Below are 20,567 nucleotides of genomic sequence, written 5' to 3'. Positions count from 1 at the left end.
GCAGCTCTTCTTGTGGTGACAAGAAATTGGAAATTGAAGGGATGCCCATCAATTGGGGAATGGCTGAACTAGTTGTGGTATATAGTTGTGATTGTTGTGCTATAAGAAATGATGAGGGGAGGATGGTTTTCAGAAAAAGCATGAAAAGACCTATATGAGCTGATACAAAGTAAAGTGAAAAGAACTGGGAGATAATTGTGCACAGTAACAGCATTGTTGTAATGATGATCAACTGTGAAAGACTTGGCTACTTTGATCGATACAAAGATCCAAGACAATTCCAAAGAACTCTTGATGAAAAAATGCTTTTTGCCTTCAGAGAGAGAACTGATAAACTCTGAGTGCAGATTGACATTTATTTCTCATTTTCTTTACTTTTCAAGCTTTTTTGAAATATTGTTAATATGAAAATATGTTTTGCATGATTTCACATGTATAACCAATATTATATTTCTTGCCTTCTCAATGGGTGGCAAAAGGGAATGAGAAGAGAGAGAATTTGGAACTCTAAATTAAAAAAAAAGAATGTTAAAATAAATAAACTTTTCAGCATAGTTCCAAATTGTTTTCCAGAATGGTTGAACCAGTTTCCCAACTTCACCAAAAAAAAGTTTATTTGTGTACCTACTTTCCCCCTCATCCCCTCCAGCATTTATAATTGCTGATAAATATAAGGTGGTACTTCAGAATTGTTTTAATTGGCATTTCTTGAATCAATAGTGATTTAGAATATTTTTTCATATGATTTATAGATAGCTTTGATTTCATCTTCCTATCATTTGACCATTTATTAATTGGAGAATGGCTCTTATTTTTATAAATTAGACTTAGTTCTATACTCAGTACGTATTTATGAAATGAGGTCTTTATCAAAGAAACTTGCAAAAATTTTAAAATATTATTTCATTGTCTATGGTGTGTGGTTTTTTTCAATCAAAATATAGTTTCCCTGATTATCTCTTTTACTTAGGTCTATTTTTGCTTTTGTTTTTGTCATGATTGCTACCTTTACCCTTTTTACTTCACTTGAAACATATTAGATTATGCTCTAGCCCTTTATTTTTAGCTCTATGTGTGTCTGTTTCAAGCATGTCTTTTATAAATAGCATATTGTTGGATTCTGGTTTCTAATCCATTCTGCTATCTGCTTCAATTTTATGGGTGAGCTCATCCCATTCACATTCAGTTAGGATTGCTAACTATATTTCTCTCCAGCCCATTCTCTTCTGTTCCTTTCTCTCACTCCCTTTTTATACTGTCTCTCCTCACAAGTCTATTTTGCATCTAACCACTGCCTCCTTTAATCTATCCTTTCCTTTTTCATTCCCCCATTCCCCCCAATTTCTCTAATCCCCTTTCCCTCCTATTTCTTTATTGGGTAAGTTACATTTCTATATGCAACTGAGTATATATATATATATATATATATATATATATATATATATATATATATATATATATATATTCTTCCTTCTTTGAACCAATTCTGAACCTGTCACCCCTTCTCATTTTCCCCTCCATTGTAAAAGCTCTTACTTGCATACCTCTTTTATGTGAGAAAAAAATTTTCTATTCTACTTCTTCCTTTCCTTTTCTCTCAGTGCATCCCTCTTTCTCCTTGCTTCATTTTTTTGAGATCATTTTAACATAATTGACTCACACCCATGCCCTCTGTCTGTGTAAACTCCTTTTAACTGCCTTTTATCTTAAGATAAAGTAAAGTTCTTAGGTGTTATCATCCCATATAGGAATGTTAAACAGTTTAAGTTTACTGAATCCCTTATGATTGCTCTTTCACATTTACTTTTTATGCTTCTATTGAATCTTCTGTTTGAATCTCAGATTTTCTGTTCAGCTCTGGTCTTTTCATCAGGGATGCTTGAAAGTTCTCTATTTCATTAAATATCCATTCCCCCCCCCACTGGAGGATTACACTCAGTTTTTCTGGGTAGGTGATTCTTTGTTGTAATTTTAGCTTCTTTGCCATCCAGAATTCCCAAGCACTCCTTTCCTTTAATGTGGAAGCTGCTAAGTTTTATGTGATCTGGACTTTGGCTCCACAATATTTGAATTGTTTCTTTCTGGCTGCTTAAAGTACTTTCTCTTTGACATGGAAGTACTGAAATTTGGCTATAATATTCCTGGGAGTTTTTATTTTGGGATTTTCTTCAGGAGGTGATAGGTAGTTTTTATTCAATTTCTATTTTACCCTCTGAATCTAAGATATTGGGCCAGTTTTCATTGATAATATCTTGAAATATGATGACTAGGCTCTTTCTTAGGTAGTTTTTATTCAATTTCTATTTTACCCTCTGAATCTAAGATATTGGGCCAGTTTTCATTGATAATATCTTGAAATATGATGACTAGGCTCTTTCTTTGATGATGGATTTCAGGTAGTCTAATAATTCTTAAATTATCTCTTCTGAATCTATTTTCCAGGTCAGTTGTTTTTTCAATAAGATATTTCATATTTTCTTCTACTTTTTCTTTCTTTTTGACTTTGTATTTATTGTTTTTTGATGTCTCATGGAGTCATTAGCTTCCACTTGCCTAATTCTAATTTCTACGGAATTATTTTCTTCAGTGAGATTTTGTATCTCTTTTTCCATTTGACCTATTCTGCTTCTTAAGGAGTTCTTTTCTTTAGTGAATTATTGTGTCTCTTTTACCATCAGGCCAGTTCTGTTTTTTAAGGTGTTATTTTCTTCAGTATTATTTTGTGCCTCTTTTATTAAGCTGTTAATTCTCTTTTCATAATTTTCTTTTGTTGTTCTCTTTTCTTTCCCCCATTTTTTATCTCTTTCTTTAACTCTTCCTGGGATTCTTGTTGGAGTTGGGCTCAATTAGCTTTTTCCTTTAAGTCTTTTTTTTTTAATAGTTGTTTTCACATTGTTGTCTTCTTCTGAGTTTAGGCTTAATATTCCCTGCTGCTGTAGTAGCCTTTTTCTGGTCAAATTCTTTGCTGTTGTTGTTTGTTCATTTTTCCAGACTATTTTTTTTTCAAATATTTTCAAATATAACTTTTTCCAATTATATATATATATATATGTATATATATATATATATATATATATATATATATATATATATATACATATAAATAATTTAAAACACTTATTTTGATCTGCACTTAGATTCTATCAGTTCCTTCTCTGGAGGTTCATCATAGCCCTTCTGAATTGTCTTGGGTCTTGGTATTGCTGAGAATAGTTAAGTAATTCACAATTGATCATTATACAGCATTGCTGTTACTGTGTACCGTCTTCTCTTGGTTCTGCTCACTTCACTTTGCATCATTTCATTTTTCCAGGTTTTTTGAGAACATTCTGCTCATCGTTTCATTATAGCACAATAGTATTCCATCATAATCATATACCACACCTTGTTCAGCCATTTCTCAATTCATGGGCATCCTCTCAATTTCCAATTCTTTGCCACTTCAAAAAGAGCTGCTATAAATATTTATGTACAAATAGGTACTTTTCATTTTTTCTTTGATCTCTTTGGGATACAGACCTAGTAGAGGTAGTGCTGGGTATGAACAATTTTATAGCCTTTGGGCATAGTTCCAAATTGTTCTCCGGAATGGTTGGATCAGTTCATAACTCTACTAACTATTCATTAGTACCACAATTTTCCTATACCTTCTCCAACATTTGTCATTTAATTTTTCTGTCATATTAACCACCTAAAAGGTGAGAGATGGTACACCAGAGTTGTTTTAATTTTCATTTCTCTAATCAATAGTGATTTAGTACACTTTTATATGACTATTGATAGCTTTGATTTTTCTGTCTGAAAACCACCTATTCATGTCCTTTGACTTTTTAAATTTTTTTATTTTTAGGCAATTGGGGTTAAGTGACTTGCCCAGGGTCACACAGCTAGTAAGTGTTAAGTGTTTGGTGTGAGGCCGGATTTGAACTCAGGTCTTCCTGACTTCAGGCTTGTGCTCTATCCACTGTGCCACCTAGCTGCCCCATCCTTTGACTTTTTACAAATTGGAGAATGTCTTATATTTTTTATAATTTTGACTCAGTTCTTTATATATTTGAGAAATGAGGCCTTTATAAGAGAGACTTGTTGTAAAATTCCCCACTCCTCCCCACCTGCCCCAGTTTTGTTCTTTTCTTCTAATCTTGTCTGCATTGGTTTTGTTTGTAGAAAAACTTTTTAACTTAATGTAATCAAAATTATCCATATTATATCCTATGATGCTCTTTATCTTTTGTTTGGTCATAAATTCTTACCTTATCCATAGATCTGACTTGTAAAGTATTCCATACTCTCCAAATTTATTTATGGCATCACTCTTTATGTCTAAATTATGACCTTATCTTGGTATGTGGTATGAAGATGTTAGTCCATATCTTGTTTCTGCCAAAATATTTTCCAGTTTTCCCAGTGGTTTTTATCAGATAGTGAGTTCTTGTCCCAAAAGCTTGCATCTTATGTTTATCAAACATTAGGTTGCTATGGTCATTTACTACTGTATATTGTTTACTTAATCTGTTCCACTGATCTACCACTCCATTTCTTAGCTAGTACCAAATTGTTTTGATGATAAACACTTTGTAATACAATCTGAGATCTGAAACTGCTAGGCCACCTTCCTGTACCCTTTTTTTTTTTTATTGATTCCCTTGACATTCTTTACCTTTTCTTCAAGATGAATTTTATTATTTTTTTCTAGCTCTAGAAAATAAATTTTGGTAATTTGATTGGTATGGTACTGAATAAGTAAATTAATTAGGTAGAATTGTCATTTTTGTTATATTGATTTAGCCTACTCATGAGTAATTAATTTTTTCCTATTGTTTACATCTGATTTTATTTGTGTGAAAAGTGTTTCGTAATTTTTTTCATGTAGTTCCTGGGTTTGTCTTGGCAGGTAGATTCCCAAGTATTTTATGTTGTCTATTCTATTTTATTTTAAATGGAATTTCTTTTTCCAGCTCTTGTTGCTGGACTTTGTTGGTAATGTCTAGACATGCTGATGATTTTTGTGGGTTCATTTTACATCCTGCAACTTTGCTAAAGTTGTTATCCAGATTTTTTCTTGGCTTTGAACTTTATGTTAATGTTAGGCTTTACTCACCTAAGAATGAGGAGGCAGTGTTTCAAGCTTCAGGCTTTTTCATACTACTATTTTCAGAGCTAGTTTTGGGCATCTGTGAATTTTTGGTGCTTCTAAAGTGATCTGATGTTGGGAGAGGTATGGTAACTGCTCTTCTGGTCTGCACTCTGGTCTTTACTAAGGAAGGGGCCCTGGTCCCCTGCAGCTACAAACACTAGAGCTTCTCTCTGCCTTGAAACTGTGACCAGGTCCCCTGCTCCCTTGTGACTGACCATAAGCACTTCTCTCCACCCTGAAACTGTGTTTTGGAATTACTTATGGGCAATAGAGTTGCCAATTACTGCCAGATACACCTAGTAGAAGGTCTCCTATAATTTCTTTTTTTTCCTTTTTAAATAATTAATTAATTTATTTTTAGTTTTCAACTTTCACTTCCATAAGATTTTGAGATTTAAATTTTCTCCTCCTCCCTCTCCTCCCCCCTCCTCAAGACAGCATGCAATCTGATATAGACTTTACTTATACATTCATATTAAGCATATTTTCCCATTAGTCATGATGTAAAGAAGAGTTAGAACTGAGAGGAGGAACCATGAGAATGAAGCAATAAAACAAAACCACAAAAGAAAAGGAGAGCAAATAGTATACTTCCATATGCATTCAGACTCCATAGTTCTTTTTCTGGATGTGAATAGCATTTTCCATCATGAGTCTTTTGGAGTCATCAAAGATCCTTGCATTGCTGAGAAGAGCCAAGTCTGTACAATGTGGCTGTCTCTGTCTATAATGTTCTCTTGGTTCTGCTCATTTCACTCAGCATCACTTCATATAAGTCTTTCCAGGTTTTTATGAAGTCTGCCTGCTCATCATTTCTTATAGCACACAAGTATTCCATTATATTCATATACCACAACTTGTTCAGCCATTCCCCAATTGATGGACGTCACACACATTGGCATTTCTGTATATTACTAACAAAGTCCAACAGCAAGAGATAGAAAGAGAAATTCCATTTAAAGTTACCATAGACGTTATAAAACATTTGGGAGTCTACCTGCCAAAACAAACTCAGGAACAATATGAACAAATTACAAAGCACTTTTCCCACAAAGTCAGATCTAAATAATTGGAAAAATCTCAGTTGCTCATGGGTAGGCCAAGCTAATATAATAAAAATGACAATTCTACCTAAATTAATTTACTTATTTAGTCCCATATTAATCAAACTACCAAAAATTATTTTATAGAGCTAGACAAAAATAATAACAAAATTCATCTGGAAGAACAAAAGGTCCAGAATATCAAGGGAACTAATGAAAAGAAATGAAAGGGAAGGTGTCTAGCTGTACCAGATCTTAAATTGGATTATAAAGGAGCAATCATCAAAAGTACTTGGTGCTGGCTAATAAATAGAGTGGTGGATCAGTGGAAAGGTTAGGTATGCAAGACACAATAATTCATGACTATAGTAATCTGCTCTTTGATAAATCCAAAGACTCCAGCTTCTGGGATAAGAAATCACTATTTAACAAAAACTGGGAAAACTGAAAAATAGCATGGCAGAAACTGGGCATAGACCAACATCTTACACCCTATACGAAGATAGAACCCTATAACTTCCTGAAGACCAGTTTTCCAACCCCGTGAGTGTCTCTGGGCTGAGAACTCCCAAATAGAGCTGCTGTGGCCTCCAAAAACTGCTACTGGTGTGTGTGTGCTCTTTGGACATGCTTCACGCCAGTGTCACAGACCTCTCTTGCAGACTTCCTAAATTGTCTTAGACTGGAAAAATGTCTTAGACCTTCAGTTGGCTTTGCTGCTCCAAAATTTGATTTGAAGCATTATTTTAAAGTTATTGGAAGGAGAATACTGGGAGAGTTCAGCTCAGTTGCTGCCTGTACTCCACCATTTTGGCTTTAGCCCTGTTGCATACCTATTTTAAAGATGAGAAAAATGAGACGAACAAGTTATGTGAATTCCCCAGTGTGACTTAATATGTTAATGGAAGAATGGATTTGAACTACTTTCCTTTCTGGTACTTCATGCTGAACAAAGAAATGAGGAGGAGATAAAAAGAACCTAAATTAACTAAAAAATTTAATAAATGATTTGATTGTGCCAATCTCTTTCAATGCAACAAGCTTTTATTAAGTGTCTGCCATGGTGGGGTGAGGGGGAAAAGAGGAAGTGAATAAATATTTGTGTTAAATACTTTACAAATATTATTTCATTTAATCCTCACAATGACCCTGTGAAGCAGATTACCCTATTGTACACATGAGAAAACTGAGGCAGAGGGAGGTGAAGTGAATTACCCAGGGTCACAGAGCTAGTAAGTATTTGAGGCTAGAATTGAACTCCTGTAGTCTTGACTCCAGGCTCAGTAGTACTCTAATCACTGAACCACCTAGCTGCCTTCTTCCACAGCATGAAAATCACTGTATTAAGTGCTAGGGGATTCAAAGACAAAGAAAAAAAAATCTGTCCTAAAGGAACTTATCCTGTTTCATATTCCTATTACTGTCGAAATGAATGATCATTTCAGTTTCCTGGGCCCCAGATATGTGTAGAATATCAATCTTTTCTGAAAATTCCTCCTAGGACCCAAGAATCTGCTTTAGAAAAGCTACAATTTACCCTCAATAACCACCTTATTATGGTATGGCAGTTGTGAAGTCCTTTGTTTTACTGGGAGACCATCCCCAAATGTAGTTTCATGAATCACTGTAGTTACACTCAGCTGTTTGGGAAAGCTGCTATTGAGGGAATAAGATTCCTTTTGGTTAGAGAAATCCATACCAAAACCATATATAAAGTTCAAAAAAAAAAAAAAGAAACCAGTTGAATAATTTAGAATTACAATTAAGCCTGCTCAGGGGATGACCTGATTTTGAATATCATTTGCCTACATAACCCATTTTTTTGAGCATCAATGTTACTTTGCACAAAAAATAATCCATTTTAAACTTATATTCAAAGACTTTTGTACAAAATGCACGAGGTTATATGAAATAATTTCTTTGAGGGAACAGTATTACAGTCCTTTGGAAGGAAATGAAGCTCTTTTAATTCATCTCCTAATAATGCTGGGAGTTATGATTAAAACATGTGACCCTCACTGGCTAAAATTTCCAAATGAGGAACCTCAAAATGCCTTTAGCAGTATGACCCAGAGTGGCCTTTAAAGCAAGACTTCTTACCCTATGGTCCAGTGAGCCCCTTTCAGGGGCATGGTGAATTTGAATGGAAAAAAATGACATTTTGATTTTCACTTAACTGTAACTGAAATTTAGCATTTCCTTCAATTATAAATGTTGGCAACAAACCACAGTAGCATTAGGCTTCCAGACTGCAAAAGGTGCAAAAAACCTGATTTCTGTCTCACACAGTAGCTGTTACATAGAGCACTTTAGGTTATCTGCTTTATTTGGAGAACACTGATCATCCCTAGAGTGTATGTATTCTTGTTACCATCTATCCCTGCTGTGTGTGTGTGTGTGTGTGTGTGTGTGTGTGTGTTTGTATAACCACTGGTGAATTCCACTAGCACTTTAAAAAATTCTATTAAAAAATTGCCATCATGAAAAAGAGTGAATCATATTTGCTGTACTGGCTATACAGCTGAGTTGTGTTCTACTGTGCCATATCAACTTGAAATTACTGCGTAATTATGCTCTTAACTGCCTTAGTATATCTCACTTTGCTGAGTTGGAAGTAATTTCCTACATCATATACGGCAGTGCATGAAGGATAATGATATTCTATATATAGTCTATTGTACTGTTTATGCAAAAGATACTGTCATTAATGAGGAGTGCTGTGGTAAAATCGTGTATTTGTTATGCAGTTGCACTGTCAAATGCAGTAGAAATGTTGATAAATCTGTTTTCTGATTGGTCTTCCCTTGGTCCATAATCTCAGCCAATCCATCTCCCATCTTTGCTTTTCTTTATGCATATGAAATTCAGAGTTGCTTTGGGTCTGCTCTTTAAACCAATATAGAATAAGTCTTCCTTTCCATAGGCCAGACTTTGAAAAAATCTTCTGAAACATAGCCCTGAACTTTAAAATACAACATAAAATAAAATGTTTCTGCACCCCAAAGTATCTATCAGAAAGCAAAAGTAGTAAGGATCATGCACTTTATTTATAGGGCAGCTCCTTAGGCCCTCACTCAGTGGCAGTTTACTCTTAGTACACAGTTCTTACCAAGCTTAGTTATCAGGTTTGCCAAGCAAAGAAGACTAGAAGAGCAAGGAGAGCATTCCCCAAGACAAGAAAAGTGCAACAATCAGTTTGAGTGAGAAGAAACTGCAGAACTGAAAGAACTGTGCTGGGAGACAGAATAATGGATGTAATAGATATACAATAAAAGTATAATAATGGATATTATATATATGTTATATATATGTATACATATATAGGTATAATAATGGATAACTTTAAGTATCAAGGATTAGTTAAATTATGTTTTTTTAAAGGGTGTCACCAAAGTCTTATTAAAACTTAAACCTACACTGATGCACCGAGACTTTTTGGATACCCTGTAGGCTCTTTTATTTTGGGATACATTTTTGAAAATGCCAATGTATTTGGATACATTTCAGAAAACAATTCCCTCCAAAATGGGTAAAAGAAATGAAGCTGTGGTGCTTTAAGGGAGTAAATTCCAATCTTTAGAAAGTGTATACACTGAGGCTCTTTGTTTCCCAACAATGCCTGTTTTTAAGTTCTTCACATTCATGTTTGATGACTAGTAAGTCCCTGGGAAATGGGAAGAGAAAGAGAGCATTGAGTTTCTTGAAAGTTTGCTGCTGAAACATGAGTTCAAGGGTGAAAACATATTTTCTTCCTCTCTGAATGATACAATTTTGAAAAAATAAACTCCAAGTCTTAATCTTTATAGGTAGAAGACAACTGTATGTTACCAGTTACTACTTTCTTTTCTTTTTATATTAGAATAATTAGAAATAGTTTATCTTAACTTGAGCAGACCAGCATATATTAAAGTCTACCATAGAATCTACTATTTGACCTGAGTATAGATTTATTTATGTGCAAGACATGATGTTAGGTATTGGTGATATTAAGAGATACAATACAACCTAATTCCTGCCTTTACAGTGTAGTTGAAGAGAGAAAGAAAGACACATGGGGAGAGTGGGAGAAGGGGAGAAAGAGAGACAGAGAGACAGAAACAGAGAGAGACAGAGACAGACAGACAGACAAAGACAGAGACAGAGACAGAGAGACATAGAGAGACACAGAGGAGGAGGAGGAGGAGAAGATGAAGAAGAAGAAAGAAGGAGGAGGAGGAGGAGGAAAGATGGAGGAGGAAGAAAAGGGAAAGGAAGAGGAGGAAGAGGAGGAGGAGGAGGAGGAGAGGAGGAATGATAACTGACAATCTAGAGGTTTTGAACCTGAATGATCTAAATAAGGGGGATGCTTCTACAGAAATAGCGAAGCTTGGAAGATGGGCAGATATGGGAAGGGTAAAATATTGAGTTCTGTTTTAACATATTGAATTTGAAATTCTTATGGGCATCAAGGTGGAGGTTTCCAGCAAGAAATGAGTGATGCAATACTGGATCACAAGAAGGAAATTAGAGCTGGATATACGGACTTGAGAGGTATCTGCTTAGAAATGAGAACTGAACTCATAGCAGCTGTATGAGATCATGAAGAGATGGGGAGGTTGGGCAGGTAGGTGGCGCAGTGGATAGAGCACTGGCCCTGGATTCAGGAGGACCTGAGGTTCAAATCTGGCCTCAGACACATAATACTAGCTGTGTGACCCTGGGCAAGTCACTTCACCCCATTGTCTAGACAAAAAAAAAAAGAGATGGGGAGGAAGAAGAACAAGGAGGTGATAAACTTACAAACAAAATGTAGATTCACTCAGCTTGTAGGCCTGCTTTGTTTCATTGTGTCAAAGCTTGTGTTTTATTTTTAAAATTATAAATGTAAAGGAATTTCAAATAATAGAATTTGCATAATTTGTATATTCTAATGGTATATGGTTATATAATCTGACATATATTATGTGGCAAAGGCATATAGTTTATGTGTAACAAATAGAAAAGATTTATATGTCCAGCATAATGCATCATTCAACATTTTCTAAGTTCTCCCACTTTTGTGGGAGAAGATCTGTACATGGAATTTATTTTATGAAGCTATGGGATATCTGTGCCCTTAGTTTGTGGAATTAGGTTGTCAGGGTCAGCCATGACTTAAATCGTAGGAGAACCAGGCAAGAGCAGTGTCACAGAAGTCAAGGAGATGGAGTCTAGGAGCAAGTTAACAGCCGTGTCAAAAACTTAAGATATTAAGGAGATTGAGATCTGAGAAAAGACCATCAGATTAGGAGGTAACAACTTGGAGAGAGCAGTTTCAATCAAGTGGTGGGGTCAGAGCTTAGTTGCAAGTTTAGTCTCTGTGGCCAAAAATAGTGGCTCATTATCTGATGGCAAGCAATGTCTCATCTCTGGTTGAAGCAGCTAGGTGACAGACACAATGGATAGAATGTTGGACTTGAAGTCAGGAAGACCTGAGTTCAAATCTTGCTTCAGATACTTACTAGTTGTGTGACCCTGGGCAAGTCATCAACCTCTTTCAGTCTCAGTTTCCTCATCTGTAAAATGGAGATAATAGTAGCACCTACCTTACTGGCTTGTTGTGAGAATAAAATGAGATAATATATGTAAAGTGCTTTACAAACTTTAAGTACTAGATATTATTATTAATCATTAGTCTTTCTGAATTTATCCAGGCCAGTCCTCATACAGTAGGCATATAGTCCATCCCTGGTGCCATACTTAAAACTTTTCTGGTTTAGTAAAATCTCTTAAGTTTTGTACTCCATTGCATAGCTCTCTGGATCACCTTCATACCAGATGGGGTGTGGCACTTATTAATTCAAAAAATGAGGGTGGGTAGGTAAATGAGGAGATGAATTTTATTTTTTTGAGGATTCTGGTGTATAAAATCATTCTTGTTGTATAATGTATATGTGATAAAGCAGTGAATCTGGAAAATGACCTGGTAGACTTACAGAATGCTAATAGCTACAATTTTGCATGCTTGTATTCTAGTGAATCAGCCACTTTATCTTTCCTAGCTGAAGATAATAGGAGAGGGGGAGAAATATATCTTAATGTCTTTTTGGCTCGAAAAATTGACTTCTGAGTTGGCTTGAAAATCTTTCTATATTTCTTCATTGTTCACATCTAAGGAAAGAGATTCTACAAGCTGAAAATAACTTTCTATATAAAAACCATTTTAGAAGCAACACATGACTTTCTCCAAAGACTTTAGATTTATGACAATGGAAAAAAAAATCCTCTCTCAGAATGTTCACCGATCCCAAAGGATGGATCCACCCCATGTACTGGGAAAGAATTGAAAGGTTATTAATAAGCACGAGCACAGAATCCAAAATGATAAATGACCATGCTAAAGTAGGAAGAAGCTTCCTTGGGGAAATGCATTGAAAGATCATTAGATTTAAGAGTGATAGGAATTCACTTCCTGGCTCTGATATTCATTAGCTTGGTGATCTTGGCAAATCACTCAGTCTCTAAGTATGTGTTTCTTTATTTATAAATAAAAGAGTTGAATTAGTTGATTTTTAAAGGTCCTCTGGTTCTAAATCTTGTTATCTGTTTAACTCCAGTACCTTATCAGAGTGTGCTAGTAGCCTTTACTTCTTGAAACTTATGTCAGCAAGATCTAGCAAGTCAACGCTGGAAAGGCTTATCACCAGAATGTTGACTATCTGGTGATTTTCTTTTTTGGGGGGGTGGGGTGGGGCTCAATAATTGATAAAAAAAACCCCATCGTGTAGCAGTTCTTGGGACAGGATTGGAAAGCTCTTTTCTATCTTTTCCATAAAAATAATACTGATCATATCTGTAACTTTTAAGTGCAGGAGGTTTTTTGTTTGTTTATTTTGTTTTTGGTGAAGCACTTAAGTGCCATCTTGGAAGATTCTCTGTCCTAATTGTAGAACTTGCACATTGACAAATCTAAGTTAACCAGACAGTTTAATTTAGGTCATGAAAAAAAAGAGCACTTATTACCTAACCTTTTCCCACCCCACCATTTATTCATTTTCAGTAAATTTTTATTTAGCTCACATTCTGTTCAAGGTACTGTTTTAGGCAGTGAAGAGGATACAAAGACAAAATGAAATGCAGTTCTTACCCTCAGGGAGCTTACTTTTCTACTCAAGGGTCATGAGAATAAAATGGATACCAAAGTAATATAAAGTAGAATGTGAACGTTCATGAGAAGCATAGTGTTATGGAACCTGACAGAAAGGAGGCCACTTTTCTGGCTAGGCTGGGGTGAAGGGAAAGATCAAAGAGAGTTACAAACAAGAAAGGTTTTGGGGAAGGCAATATTTTTTCACCCAGGATATCAAAAAAGAAGGGAATTTTGAGGTCTCCTGCTGGATGCATGAATCTCCTCTGTGATATCCTTGACAAACGGTTAGTCTGTTCTTGAGCACCTCTAGTGGTGAGTAATTCACTGCCTCATAAAGCAAACCCATTATATTTTTTGGATAGCTCTAATTGTTAGAAAGATCTTCCTTATCTGAAATCTGCCTGTCTGCTCCACTTCCCCAGAATGGTCCTAGATCGCCCTTCTGACACAACACAGAAGTTTAATTGTTTCTCAAAACCAGTTGGGATTGAGACTGTAGTGACTTTCATATTGTACAACGAATGAAAGCATTCGAGATCCTGGGTAATTAAGAATAAGTATGTTTTGTGGCAGTTTATTTCAATCTAAAAAGAGTTTATTGAGCACTTCCTATGTGCAGAGTGAGAGACAGCTTGGCATATTGGATGTCTATCTATCTGTCTCTCTGTCTGTCTATCTTCTATGCCAGCCTTAGAATCAAGAAGCCTGGGTTCTAGTTGTGCCACAGGACACATACTAGCTGCATGATACTGGGCCATAGCCAGTTTTTAAAGACTATCCCACACTGATGAAATCACAGTACCAGAATAAAGGTGGGGCACTGGTGGTTGTGCACAGAATGCGTGGTGTGTTGTAGCGCCCTACTGACCCATGGTCTGCCCAGTCTCACATCTCTGCCTTAGATATTGTGGCACCAGGGGAGGAACTCAGGATAGATAACCTCTGCCTGGACTACTTCCTTAAGACAGTAGCTAATTGTCACAGAATATCACACGTATTTCCAAAGTAATGGGAAAAGGAAATGATTTGCTTCTAGAGTCTTTGGCCCAACTTGAATATATTTTTGTTTTTCTGTTCTCAGATAGTACTTCAATTATAATTGATAGGTCTGAACCATAGCCTCTACCCCTGTTAGGGAAGGACTTAAGGGACGTGCTGGTAAATATTTAACAATAGTTTCTTGTGAAAAAATATGTAGCATGATATACAAGTTTAATCTGTAGAATGGATACACTCCCAAGGAGTGGTAGGAACCTCAAATTTGTCTGGTTTTAGATAGAGAAAAGGCATGGTAATGGCTAAGGTTGAAACTCCCAACTCCCAGTGAAGCTTTTGTATTTGTGGATTTCAATGATCAGTGCGATCTCAGTATTCCTCATTTTCATGAATTGAGTTGTGTGCCTTTATCACTGGTGCATTAATGGCTCTTGTTTTTTTTTCCTTCACAGTGGCTTGCTATCCTCTGATTATGTAGAGATTCATTATGAAGATGGAAAACCACAGTACTCTAAGGTATGGTTAAAAAAATCAAGGTGGGCTATTTCTGGATGAAAAGTCTGCTTTGGCACAGCTCAATAAATACTTCATTTGTCTATACCAGGCAAAGGGGCTTCTCCTCTTATCCATGTACAAGAATTGCTTCCTTCTCTAGTTAATGAATGGTTGTTAGTATCAGAAGTATAAACAGCATCCACAGTTACTGTGACTAAGACTGTGAGGGATATATTCCTTTTCTTAGCTGAGCTAATAGTAAAAGGTAATATATGAATGTACCTTGTTCTAAAATATGTTCTATTAGTTGTCTGTACGGTGAGTTTAGGGTAAATGGATGGTTTGATGAACTAAAAAGCTAAACAACAGAGACTCAATTCAGGTACACAGAACAGTTGTGATAGACTTTAAATAATAGAGTTAGAAGAGACTCCATGACCATTTTAGGCCACCTGCCTTATTTTAAAATGAGGACATCAGGGCAACATAGGATAATTGATTTGTCTATGGTCTTGTTGGCAGAGTTAGAAATAGAAATAGGTGTCCTAGGAGGCTGACAGTAGTTTAGGTAAGAGGTGACAATGGTCTGAAATAAGATAGTGGCCATGAGAGTGGAGAGAAGGTGATGAATGTGAGACATGTTCTAGAAGTAGAATGAATGGGCCTTGATGTAAGCGAGAGGGAAGAGTCAGCTTTACAACAGGTACTCCAGGTGATCATCATTGTCAAAAGCTGTAGGGACAAGTCAAAGAGTTAGATAACAAATGAGAAAATAAGAACAAATAACAAATAAGAAAAAGAAAAGTCCAATGGATTTGGTAACTAAGTTTCTCTGGAATAGTGGGACCAGAAGGTAGATTGTAATGGAGTGAGAAGGATAGTGAGGAGGTAGAGGCATGAGTTTAGGTGACCATCTAGAAGTTTTACAGTGAATAGGGGAGAAAGGAAAGGGAGAGACAGAGAGAGACAGACAGAGACACAGAGAAAAAGAGAGACAGAGACAGACAGAGACAGGAGATGGCAGGGTTTAGGAAATAATTTTTAGTAAAGGAAGAATACAATATGCTTTTAAACAGGGAAGGAGCAAGTAGCTGGAGAGAGATAAGAGAGAGAAGCAATGATCAGTGGGGAAGCTCCTGAAGGAGATGGTAGGAAGAAAGGAGAGAAACAGGAATTTATTAAGTGCTGACTATGGACCAGGTACTGTGCTTAGTACTTTATAAACATCTCATTTGAGCCTCACAACTCTGGGAGGTAGGTGCTGTTGTTATCCCCATTTTGCAGTTGAGGAAATAGGCAGATTGAGATTAAGTGACTTTCTCAGTATCTGAGATCAGAATTGAACTCAGGCCATCCTGACTCCCAGCCTAGCACTCTATTCACTGTGCCATGTAGGGAACTAGATCAGTACTCCAAACAGAAAACAAAATGAGGGCCCTCTCTTCCTCCAAGGGTGGAAGAGAAGAGAGAATGGGGAAAGATATAAAGGGGTTGTGAGGCATGAAGGAGGGTGGATGAGGAAGCTTTGGGAGGATTTTGAATCTCTCAGTTATGTGGGAGATGAGATCATATGCTTAGAAAAAAGGTGATTGGGGGTGTCTTTGGGAGCTTGAGGAGAACCGAGGAGGTTTGGGATAGCTTTTTTGACTAGTGAGAGTCAATCGGAGAGAATTAAAGGATTATCATGCATTAGTGAGAATCCAGTTAAGATTAGATGACTTAAATTTGTCATTTTCAGGATTTCCTCTAGCCTGATCATTCACCTAGGAGTAGTAGTGGAGAAAGCAATGTTTATTTGAAGGGTTGTCCTGTAGTCTTAGTTTCTATGAGCCCACAAGCTATAATTAGGAGTAGCTGGTGAAAGTTGAGGGTGAAGGGGGCAGGGACCTTGACTTTTGGCTTGATGTATGGAAAATCTTCCTAAAGATCTATCTGTAAGAGGAGACTGGCTTGGTGGGGAATGTCCCCTCACTAGAGATCTTTAAGTGAAGTGAATTTACTGATGATGTTTTAGGAAGATTTTTTTTTGGGGGGGATCAGAAATGCATTAGACTAGATGGCCTTTGAGGTCCTGTCCAACTCTGAGATTCAGTGATTCTGTGATGGGGGTGACTGAGGGGTAAGGATTGTCAGGGCTCATAACTATGCCAAAGACAAAGGGGTCCAGGAAATCTGGACTGGAGGACATAAACTATGAAAGGAAGAGAGTGAGGGCCAAATAGGGATGATGGACTTTGGGAACAAGGACGGTCAAAGGGACTGAAGATCACGCTAAGATTGAACCAGCACTGAGGTTTAGGAGGAGTGACCAGGAGGGAGAAAAGGAAGGAGAAGAGATTTTGACTAGGAAACAGTGTTAGATTGAAAACTGGAGAGGCTTCATTTATATATAAATTACAATTTAACTCTTAGGAATAGCTTACCAAAAAAGTGAGAGAATAAACTGTCGTTTGGCCTTTATCATTTAGTTATTAGTGCTTCCTGCACGGCTAAACTGTACCCACTGAAAACCACTTACTGAGGGGGAACAAAAAGAAACAAGGAAGTGGGAAAATAGAGGATAAGGAAAGGAGGAGAAAGAGATTAGAAAGAAGTGAGAAATGATAGCCACCAATCTAGTGCCAGCACCTTCCCCAGGTCAGACATTCAACTGCAGAAGGACTCAGGGTTAGACCACGTCCTCCCATTGAGGGCTCTTCCAGCTGAGGTCCATTAAGATCTCAATTCCAGACAGTACCAGAACATCTCACTCATTTGGTGGAACTTAGGGAAAACTAGTCTGAATCAAGGAAAAGACTGCATTGCAGTATGGTTTTTTTTTAATTAAAGATCTGTGGTTTTCTTCTTGTCAGGTAACTTAAATTAATTGGTAATGGCTTCCAAGTAGAAATCTTGTTTAAGCCTAATTAATTAGGTAAGAATTTGCAATGACTAAAATTGATTTTTGTGCAAGTCATGTACAGAGGTTCTTAAAATGTGTTCGATGCAATTAAATGTACCTGGTGCTGGGGATATGAAAACAGAAATGAACCAGTTCCTGGCTTTAAGGAGTCAACTCAGGGAACATCATGTAGACAGATAAATACAATCAAATATGTACAAAGAGAAGACAAAATAACTTTGGTGCTTTGGGAGCAAATTCATCGGAACAGATCCAGTAAGTCAATATAAAATATATACAAATAAAACACATTAAGAATTAGTAGACAAATAAATAGAAAGCAACTTTAGAGACGTGGAAGAGCACTGACAACCTGGGTGATTAGGAAAGGTTCTGCGTAGGGGGGGAGCTAGGGATTCCAAGAGACTAGGTGGTGATGGAGAGTATTCCAAGCATGAGAGACAGAATGAGCAAAGGCAGAGCCTAGAGATGCATTGCTGCGAGTAGATTAACCAAGCACCTGAAGTATTAGTTAATTCCCTTATTTGATTAATTTAAAGCCTGTTTAAAGATAAATTTTAGTTCAAATCAGGTTGAATAATGAAAAAATTAGGAATAAGTTGAGCCCTCATTAGTAAGATTTTATTATATTCTGCAGTGGTCTTTCCAGGGCACTAAGTGAGAATAGCTGATGATGATGATGATGATGATGATGATGATAAAGTTGATGATAATAATAATAGCTGAATAAATGTCATATATTGTGTAATGAATTACATACATGTTATATATTACATATTATAACTTTAAAATTTATAGGATGTTTCACATATGCTTTAGTGTGAGGCTTTGATTTTCATAAAACTGTGAAAAGAGTAATTCTACATTGCTATTGCAGTATTGCTGAGAATATGATTCTCATTTTGTTGATGGAGAAACCAAGGTTTAAAGAACATGTGATTTTCTCCCACTTATAGTTAATATGTGATAGCTAGAATTCATCTTCTGCTTTCAAATCTTGCATTCTTCCCAGTATCCTGTGCTTCCTCTCACCACAGCTCTGCAGGGAAAGGAATGTGGCTTATCAAAAATACTAAATTTTTTCCCAGATTGCTAACTAATACCAGTATAACTGGGTGATTATTTATTGTATGAGGTTGAATGGAAATTTATATGTTTGATTCTTAGAATTAGTAGCTCAACTAAGAGAGTCAGTGTGGTGGAGTGAACAGAGGACCAGCCATGGAGTCAGAAGGACCAAGTTCAAGTTTTGCCTTTGACATATCTTAATTGTGACCATAGGCAAGGCTATAAGTTACATCTTATAATCTGCATCAACAGAGAAATTTTCCACATTGTGAATTTCTTAAACTCACTGAACTGAGATTTCATCAATTTGTATGTTCTAAATAATACCCAGGTAACTCCTGCCTTTCAGGGAATATCTGAATTTCCAATGAGTATCTTTTACCTTATAATTAAGAACAGATTTCTGAAATTTCCAGTGGGTGGTTGGCATTGAAACTTAGTGTATAAATGACAGATACTCATGTGTTGCATTGCAGTTTCCCATCCCCCCACCACTGGAAGATAAAAAAGAAGTTTCCTTGAGACTCTAAGATTTTGTTTAGCATCCCTAAAAGTTAACATTATGGAATGTGAGCAGAAATTCTAAACCAGGCAAGATAACAGTCCTTCTTGGCACTTCTGCAAACCAGAGCCTCCCTCCCTCCACTGTGCCAGCAGCAGTGAGCACTGCGGTTGCTGAATCATGAGTCTTGAGTAGAAAGGATTGTACAGAAACTTTATAGACTCAGCAAATGGTCTGGCCACCTTGGCATGCTGCAGTAACTGGATCCAAACTTCATGGAGGAGAATTTCTGAGTCAATTGATTTGGAAACAGGACCTAATTGGCCTCTAGAGGTCATCTGGGTCCACAAAAGGGAGAATTTATCATAAGGAAAACTTTGGAATGTGGCTACTCATTGAAACAAAGAATTTTCTGACTGTGGCAATAAGCCATCTTTTAGCAGCCTGTCTGACACAACTCAAGTTTTTCATTCACTGCTTTGTTCTTCTGATAACAACCCATATAGATTATTTGCTTTACCTCTTACATGATTGGGATATTTGCATTCTCTCCCTCTCTCTCTGTCTCTGTCTCTCTGTCTCTGTCTGTCTGTCTGTCTCTCTCTGTCTCTCTCTCTCTCTTTCTCTCTGTCTCAGTGTTTCATAACAATGATTAAAAGAAATAAACCAATATTGCCTGAAATGTTGTTGTAACAAATTGCTGGAGTGGCACTATACCAGATGTATGCTACCCTGAAGTTATGATGAAGTTAAATCCTTTTTTACTTGGAATGTATATTTCCTTCAAGGTTGTAAAATGTTTGAAATATGCAGTCAGTTTGTTTTTTTGGATGAGGCTTCCCTCTGTCTCCCAAACTAGAAGTACAGTGGCCATCGACGGTATTGGTTGGCATGGAAAGTTTAATCTTCTTTGCTTTTCCAGAAGGCAGAGGTTTACCTCTCCTTAGGCAACCTGGTGGCCCTCAGCTTCTGGGGCCTTGCCATATTGGTTCCAGACATTGAAGATACCCATTTGGCCTTCATCCTACTGAAAGTTGAAACTTCTGAATTCAAGTACTCCCCCAGTCTCAGCGCTCCTCTCCCCACCCCCTGCAGAAGAGACTACAGGTCCATCATGCTTAGGTCATTTCTTGGTTATTCACACAAAATAGATTCAAAGATATTGATGCAAAATATTTTATATTGGTCTTTGAAATTTGTTTTTATACTATAATTTACATTGCGGATATGTGTCTGATGTTTTGGGAATTTCTTCAAACAAAATGATTAACTTGTACTTTAAAGGAAGAGCTGGGAATTAGTCTAGTTTTTATTAG

The 20,567-nt window shown here is 36.6% G+C and overlaps 1 protein-coding gene across 2 annotated transcripts in view; it reads left to right on the top strand.

Annotated features, from left to right (window-relative positions):
• The window catches only part of ADAM23 (ADAM metallopeptidase domain 23), a 244,957-nt gene that overhangs the window by 93,139 nt on the left and 131,251 nt on the right, over window positions 1-20,567 (top strand). For both annotated transcript variants that reach the window (XM_021008754.2, XM_021008750.2), the window contains exon 4: window positions 14,737-14,800. In XM_021008754.2, the coding sequence (XP_020864413.1) occupies window positions 14,737-14,800 (64 nt within the window). The remainder of the gene's footprint in view (window positions 1-14,736; window positions 14,801-20,567) is intronic.

Source organism: Phascolarctos cinereus, unplaced genomic scaffold (genome assembly GCF_003287225.1).
Source record: "Phascolarctos cinereus isolate Bilbo 61053 unplaced genomic scaffold, phaCin_HiC Scaffold_7;HRSCAF=346, whole genome shotgun sequence".
NCBI classification, from domain to species: domain Eukaryota; kingdom Metazoa; phylum Chordata; class Mammalia; order Diprotodontia; family Phascolarctidae; genus Phascolarctos; species Phascolarctos cinereus.
Note: the sequence above shows the minus strand (reverse complement) of the source record. Positions and strands in the feature narration are given on the sequence as shown.